The sequence below is a fragment of the Pelophylax lessonae genome, assembly GCF_965119305.1.
Source record: "Pelophylax lessonae genome assembly, chromosome: 2".
Lineage (NCBI taxonomy): Eukaryota > Metazoa > Chordata > Amphibia > Anura > Ranidae > Pelophylax > Pelophylax lessonae.
In genome coordinates this window covers 659,878,665-659,887,021 of record NC_138769.1, presented here as the reverse complement: position 1 = coordinate 659,887,021, position 8,357 = coordinate 659,878,665, and the positions used below count along the sequence as shown (strand labels likewise).

At 44.8% G+C, this 8,357-nt stretch overlaps 1 protein-coding gene across 3 annotated transcripts in view; it reads left to right on the top strand.

Moving 5' to 3' along the window:
- The window catches only part of ASIC1 (acid sensing ion channel subunit 1), a gene marked incomplete at its 5' end in the record, with an annotated part of 428,906 nt that extends 420,768 nt beyond the window's left edge, over nt 1-8,138 (top strand). For all 3 annotated transcript variants that reach the window (XM_082248466.1, XM_082248465.1, XM_082248464.1), the window contains one exon: nt 7,539-8,138. In XM_082248466.1, coding sequence (XP_082104592.1) covers nt 7,539-7,643 — 105 coding nt within the window. In that variant the 3' untranslated portion in view covers nt 7,644-8,138. The remainder of the gene's footprint in view (nt 1-7,538) is intronic.
- Nucleotides 8,139-8,357: the final 219 nt, after the last annotated feature.

Below are 8,357 nucleotides of genomic sequence, written 5' to 3'. Positions count from 1 at the left end.
GATGGGGCAGAGAGCATGTGTGTTGGAGCACAATGTGACAGCTGTAGCCATGATTGCACAGTCCACTGGTTGCTAGCAACTGATCCGGAGCGTGTATGCGTGCATGGAGGGGAGCGTGTATGCGTGCACCGAGGGGAGCGTGTATGTGTGCACAGAGGGGGGCGTGCATGTGTGCACAGAGGGAGGCGTGCATGTGTGCACAGAGGGGGGCGTGCATGCATGCCCCGAGGGGAGCGTGCATGCGTGCACCGAGGGGAGCGTGTATGTGTGCACAGAGGGGAGCGTGCATGCGTACACGGATTGGAGTGTGTATGCATGCACCGGGGGGAGCGTGATATGCGTTTACTGGGGGGGATCGTGCAAGCGTGCACGGAGGGGAGCGTGCATGCGTGCATGGAGTGGAGCGTGTATGCGTGCAACGAGGGGAGCGTGTATGCGCTCACAGAGAGGAGCGTGCATGCGTGCACGGAGGGGAGCGTGTATGCGTGCACCGAGGGGAGCATGTATGCGTGCACCGAGGGGAGCGTGTATGTGTGCACCGAGGTGAGCGTGTATGCGTGCACCGAGGGGAGCATGTATGCGTGCACCGAGGGGAGTGTGTATGTGTGCACCGAGGTGAGCGTGTATGCGTGCACCGAGGTGAGCGTGTATGCGTGCACCGAGGTGAGCGTGTATGTGTGCACAGAGGGAAGCGTGTATGTGTGCACAGAGGGAAGCGTGTATGTGTGCACAGTGCTGTATCTTGGCCTAGGCCAACAAGGCCCAGGCCTAGGGCAGCACTTTGCTGGGGGGCAGCAAAAAAGCTGATGGGGCTTCACTGATATGCTGCCCTGAGGCACTAATGGACTGCACTGATGGCCACTGATGAGGCAGGACTGATAATCTGCACTGATAAGGCAGCACTGATGGCCACTGATATGATGCACTGATAGGCTGCACTGGTGGCCACTGATGGGGCTGTACTGATGGCCACTGATAAGGCTGCACTGATGGGCAGTAATGAGGCTGCACTGATGAGCACTGATATAGCTGAACTTATGGGAACTGATAGACTGTGATTATGGTCTGTGGTTTACAGATGACAGAGTGGGTCATAAACATGAAAGGGTGTGGCCTTTACAGGAAGGGGTGGGTCATATTTAAATTAGGGGTGCCCAAGTTTAGTTAGGCCTAGGGCAGCACAAAACCTAAATACACCACTGTGTGTGCACGCAGGAGAGCGTGTTTGTGTGCATTGAAGGGAGTGCAGGTTGAAGTATAGGCTTCACCTGGGGCAGCTGCCCCTCCTGACCCACCTCTTGTCCTGGCCCTGATGAGGTGCAGTTGACAGTACAGGACCTGTTTTAAGAGCATGGAAAACAGTGCTTACTCTATAAACATATGCAGTTTTATTTCGGTACAAGAACTTGCAGTTAGATAACAGGTACAAACATCAGCAACAGATCAACAATGAAATGGTGATAATGCATTTTCCTGCTGATAGATGAACATCATCGGGGCCTTGGAGGTTTATTTTCCTTAAAGGTTGTGTTCATATAATGAGACAGTTTTTTTTTGTTTTTTGGGGGAGAGTTTTTTTGCCATGGAAGAGGGACACCTATGTTAACTACGTCAGTGATAAATATTCCATCAAGGTGTATGATTGACACCAAGATAGGCTTATCTCTCACTAACCATTGTACTTGGTGAGAATCTCGCCCATGTAAAGCCTTACAAATCTTTGCAGTAATTCTCAGAAGGTAAGTATCATATTAAATAAAGGTAACCTAGTCACCTACAAGCCAAACTAAATGATTGCCTTTCTGACTGAATTGTTGCACAAAGGCTATAAAGCGGTTGCTGTGTGAGATGTACTTTTCACATAAAGTTATTATTCACTCCTTGGGTTGATTTACTAAAGACAAATAGACTGTGCACTTTGCAGTTGCTCCAGAGCTTAGAAAATGTTAGTTAATGTTAGCAAACCTTCACTTTGCAAAAAGTACCCAATCACGTGCAAGGAAAATAAAAATAAAAAATGCATTTTAGCTTACACATGATTGGATGATGGAAGTCAGCAGAGCTTCTGCTCATTTACTAAGCTCTGGAGAAACTGCACTTTGCAGTCTTTATGTCTTTAGTAAATCAGCCCCTTGGTGTCAGTATCTTACACCCTCAAGGAACAAACAGGCCGAAGGAGATTTATTTAGAGTGGTGTAGTTGTTAGCACTTTCACCTAGCAGCAAGAGGGTCGCTGGTTCGAATCCCAACCACGGCACTACCTGCCTGGAGTTTGCATGTTCTCCCTGTGCCTGCGTGGGTTTCCTCCCACACTCCAAAGACATGCTGGTAGGTTAATTGGATCCTGTATAAAAAATTGTCCCTACTGTGTATGTATGTGAGTTAGGGACCTTAGATTGTAAGCTCCTTGAGGGTAGGGACTGATGTGAATGTACAATGTATATGTAAAAGCGCTGCGTAAATTGACAGCGCTATATAAGTACCATAAATAATAATAATAGATTGTAGGCAGTATATATATATAATAAATCAGCAGTCCTGGACATACAGTTGCCCACAGGCCATGTAAAAGAAATAATTATTCTGCCTTAAACTGTCTTCCCTTTTAAGCCTCATGCACACAAGGCGTTTTTACAGCTGCTTTTACCAGCATCAGATTTTTTTGCCTTTAGTAAATCAACCTCTATGTGTCCATGCACCCATAGGCTTTTAGGAGCTGTGTGTGGCAAGCTCCTATGTGTGGCAAGGTGTTTTCAAGCTGAAAAAAAACCCCAGAGCCAGCGTGTTCTGAAGACCAGCGTTACACATGTAAAAACGCCTGACGCGGCTAAACGTGGCTTACCGCTGGATACAGCGTTAAGCCGTGTCAAGCGTTTTTTTTTTTTTGACATGTCAAAATCAATGGTTCCCTATAAGAGCCATCTTTACTGATCTGACTTTCAGCCCATTGATTTGAATGGAAGTCGCATCCAAAGCAGATTATCATGATCCAACTTGTGGTGCGACTTGTGCTGTGTGTTTTTTTTTTAAAGTTTTGGTGTTGGTTTTTCCTTTTTAAGATCCATACCAGACTCAAAGGGTCTGGTATGGATCTGGGGGGGACCCCACACAGTTTTTTTTTTTTGGCGTGGGGTTCCCTTTCAAGATCCTCAGAGCACAAGTCGCAAAACAAATCGGATCATGATGATCTGACTTGGATGCGACTTCCATCAATGGGCTGAAAGTCAGATCAGTTAACCACTTGCCGACTGCCGCACGACTATTTACGTCGACAGTCAGCCCCTCACAGGCAGAGCGACGTAGGGCTACGTCGCTAGCCTGTAAGGGTGTGGGGAGCGAGTGCACGCCGCCGGAGGCTCCCGCTCGGTCACGGACCCCCCCGCGCGTGTGCCCGGCGGACCCGATGTCCGCCGGGCACTCGCGATCGTCCGTGACAGCGGGAGAAAGGCAGGCGGCTAGTGTAAACAAAGCCGCCTGTCAGTTCTCCCTGTGTAAGAATGATGATCAAACGGTTCTACTATGTAGGACCGTTGATCACTGTTCTTACACACACAGCCACAGCCAATCGCAGTTAGAAGCACGCCCCCAGGACACACTTAACCCTCCCTCTCCAATACAGTTAACTCCTTCACTGCCAGTGTCATTTTTACAGTAACAGTGCATAAATATATAGCACTGATTACTGTAGTAATGTCACTGGTAACCCCAAAAGTGTCAAAAATGTCAGTCAAGGGTCCGATCTGTCCGCCCCAATGTCGCAGTCCCGCAAAAAAAATTGCAGATCGCCACCATTACGCGTTAAAAAAAAACAACAAAAATGACAAAAATCTTTCCCTTTGTTAGTAAACGCAATAACTTTTGCGCAAACCAATCAAAATACGCTTTTTGCGTTTTTTTTTTTACCAAACATATGGTAAAAAAAAAAATTGGCCTAAAATGTTAAAAAATTTTGATTTTTACTTTTTTTTTAGGGGGAATTTCATGTAAAAAAAATGTGAAAAATATTGTTATTTTTGCAAAATTTACGCTCTTTTTTTGTTTATAGCGCATGATCGAAAAATCACACAGGTGATCAAATTCCACCAAAAGAAAGCTCTGTTTGTGGGAAAAAAAGGACGCCAAATTCGTTTAGGTACAGCGTTGCACGACCGCGCAATTGTCCGTTAAAATCACGCAGTGCCGAATCGCAAAATAGGCCCTGGTCAGGAAGGGGGTAAAATCACCCGGGGCTTAAGTGGTTAAGAAGGTCCTCATAGGGAACCATTGATTTTGACATGTCATGCGGCTTGTGCTCTGTAGTAATTGTATTTAGGAATGGAAAACAGAAGAGGCGGAATAACGCCAATAAAAAAGCTAGTAAAAGCACGTTTTTACAGCCGCTTTTTCCTGGCTTTGGTAGTGGCTTTGCTGCTCATTTTTTCTAACGCCCTGTGTGCATGAGGACTTACTGTAGGACCAATTGTTTGCATTTTTCATAAACGTGCTAAAATTTGCAATTTTAGCTTGAAAATTTACTTGAAACCCAAAGCAATATATATTTGCTGAACGCAGAGGACCTGTAGAAATAAAATGATGGCAATTGGTGTTTTTATATCACATATTTGTGGAACTGTTTAACAAATATGTATTTTTTTTTTTTGCTAAAAGTACTTAAATTAATTTTAGTGCACACAACTACAATACAGTTGACAATTAAAGATGAGACTGAATAGATTTAATACATACCAAAAATGTCAAGCCCAGAAATTGCATATGCTCGCAAAACAGTGGCAAGCTACAATACTCCAAATTATCAGTAGGAGATGTTTTAATACCCTTTGTAGTGGTGGCAGTAAAGAGTTACGGAGCAATTCCAGGCAATAGGTGAAAGCATACAGTGAGCTACTAATGCTATCAAATAAACACTGCAACTGTGCTAAATGTAGCGCTGCCCCCTTGAGGACTGCTGTATAACACACTTTCGGGTCCCCCTGCGTTACCGTTAGCAACTCAGGTATTCACAATTTGACACTTTACTTCTTGGTTCAGTCAATGATCAGTCCAGGGGTTTGTAGTTGTTTTTGGTATTTTATTTTAATTAGGGATGGGAGAAGGGAATAGTGGGATACTCCAGATTAACTATTCACAAGATATGAGGACTCCTGTCTGATGATGCAGCCAGGCTGCTGATTCCCCCTGCTACTAGGTGAATTTGGATTAAGAGTCGGTTCACACTGGGGCGACACGACTCTGTACTACTTCGGGGGCGACTTGTGCATTACCATGCACCACGACTTCGGAGCGACTTGCAGGGTCTTCACATAATGGAAGTCTATGCAAGTCGCTCCGAGGTCGCCCCGAAGTAGTACAGGACCCTTTTTCTAAGTCGGAGCGACTTGTGTCGCTCCTATTAGAACGGGTCCTGTAGCGGTCAATGGACCGTGAGGGAACGCGACTTGTCAGGCTGACAAGTCGCCTGACAAGTCGTGCTAGTGTGAACCGACTCTTTCTCTCGACACGACTCTCTCTCCAGAAGACTTGACAAACAAATTCTCTTCAGGATTCTCTCCTAGTACCCCCTTTCACTTGACACACTGACACTCGTCCTCTGACTATCCTACTCCGGGGTGTCTCCCCCACAGGTCAGGTCCCTTAACACGATCCCCTGTACTCACGATACTGTTTTTCGAGGGTCTCCAGTGTCTCTCCCCCTCTAGTCAGTTCTCCTGGACCTCTGAGTTCAGTTCCGTTCCTATGATCCCCAGGCCGACTGCCTGCGACCACGTGCCACCACTACATAAGAGAAACAAAAGGGGAGGAAAAAAGAGTTCTCCTCAAAAGAAGTCAACTAAGGACATCTGGTTGTATTAGTTCAAAAAAACTTTATTGAATTAGTGAAAATATCACTGTTTCCATATGAAAAAACGTGCCACCACTACATAGGAGGAGGCAGTTACCACCCTCCCTCCGGGACTCTGCTCACCAGCCAAAGACCCCGCAGCACATGTGCTCCTGGCTTTTATACAGTATCCCACAATGCACTGAGACAGCCTGTCTCTGCCAATCACCGGTACTGTATTAAAGCCTGTGCACCCATTGGTCAGGTTTCCTCCCACTGTCTAACATGCCTCCCTATTGGACCAGTGTGAAACACTATCTAGACCCAATGAATCACATACTGAGCACACTGAGCAGACCTCACTAACGGAAACCTGCTCTCTGGTAGGCAGAAAGCAATATAGACTTCCCTGCTTTTCATCTGATAGGCAGACAGAGTCAAAAACGATATTCTCTCACTAGCACCTACCTAGGAGGGTGCTACATAAAATAAGAAAGTATACTTTAATTTGCGTGTTCCTTATTCGACTGAACCCAGATATCATAGAATACCTAACAGGCTCAGCGGCAGTGGAAGAATTGTACTTACTGGAGTGCTGTGTAAACTGCTCTCTTTCTCCCCCTCTCTCTCTCTCTCTCTCTCTCTCTCTCTCTCTCTCTCTCTCTCTTTCTCTCTTTCTCTGTCTCTTTATCTCTATCTCCCTCTCCAGCGGGCTGTATAAAACAGAACTAACAGATTACAATACACCCACAAAGATATTGTTTTCTGGTAGCAACCTCAAAAATTCATAGTACATTTAATGACACGACAAACGTCATTACAAATTTTCAAAAGTTTGTTGCTTTACACATTTGATTTTGGAATGAATGGACATTACTGAAGGAAAACCACATTTATTGTTAGAAATATTTTTGTTTTGGGAAAAATGTTCCATCCTTTTTCTCAGAATTTTCTTGCCGCCCCAGTCCAAAAAAAAAAAATGTGATCCCCGCTAATGATTAAAACAGGGGTCTTCAAACTTTCCAAAGAAAGGGCCGGTTTACTGTCCTTCAGACTTTAGGGGTGCCAGACTGTGCCCAGGGGGAGTAAACAATGCCTAATAGAAGGAAGGAATTAGAAGGAATTAGGAGTAGAAGGAATTATGCCTCATCCTTTGTGTCAGTGGGAGGAATAATGCCCAATTTCTGTTGTGAGTGGAAGGAATTGTGCCCCATCGCTGGTGCCAGGGGCAGGAGTTATGCACCATCGTTGGTGTCAGTGGAAGGAATAGTGACCCATTGTTGGTGCCAGGGGCAGGAATAATGCCTCAAGGGCCAGATAAAGGCAAGCAAATGGCCACATACAGGTAGGTAGTTTGGAGACTACTGGGTTAGAACTTCAAACAAATGCTCTAAGATTAATATTTGTGAACAAATTCCCACTAGTGTATGGCCAGCTTTAGGAGTTTAAACATCACCGACCTTCCTGGTCTGCATGCTTGTTCCAAGAACAGATCTCAGAAAATATTGAAGCCAGGGACAGCCAAGAAACTAGCGTTTTCATTCCTGTCTTAAAGTTCTCTTTTAGAAATACAAAACTGTAATTCAAAGAAAGTTATTATGGAATATATATTAAGTTATTTTGGCTTGTATGTGATACTGATTTTCCAATTTATCTAGAAGTGTTGTACATGCTTCCTCAGCTGTTGCCACTTATAATGAATACGCTGTTCTCATTACAGGCTCCGTGTGAGGGCGTGAGAGGGCACCCAGCAGGCATGAGTTACACAGCGAACATTCTCCCCCACCACGCAGTACGTGGTGCATTTGAAGACTTCACATGCTGAGACCACATACTGAAACAGCCGAGAGAGCAAAATCATCTTCGGGAGGAAACAAGACTGAATGAGAAGCGGAGATGAGAGCACAAGAGCCTGGGCGAAAATCTACATAACCAAAAACTGGCATCATCCCAATTCAAAGACAAAAATATTGTAAAGAGAACTTAAACCTGCCCCAGGAGTATGAAGGGGAGAGTATAGCTTGATACACAGCAGTCCACTTTGCTCCATATTGGCCTGAAGGACAGGAATCACTTTCATGACTCGAAGAATGGACACACTAAGTTTATTCATGACTTGAAGAATGGGCACACTAAGTAATACTCAAGCCTTGTACTATTTATCAGAATCCAATCAGCAATTGTCATACCTATAAACAAGTTCTTGATTACATTGATCCCTAAATCAGACACTCATTAGGGTGAAATAACAGGATACTGTAGTCCAAGTACAATGATTTAAAGTTACCCAAAAGAGTCATAAGACTTCTATATAAAATAGAAAAAAATGGAGTTTCGCCAAAACATTTATTCATTCAAAAACTGTTATAATAGGAGCCTTGTAAGCAGAGTTTTACCCCAACATGAAGAAGTGTTTCAAAGTGCCGGGCAAAGCTATAACTACGAACCTGGAACTGACGCACTGGGTGGGGGGGGGACAAGGGGAACATTTCTACTCCTGGGTCAACTAAAACAAATATAGTTAAACTATATCAGTCTA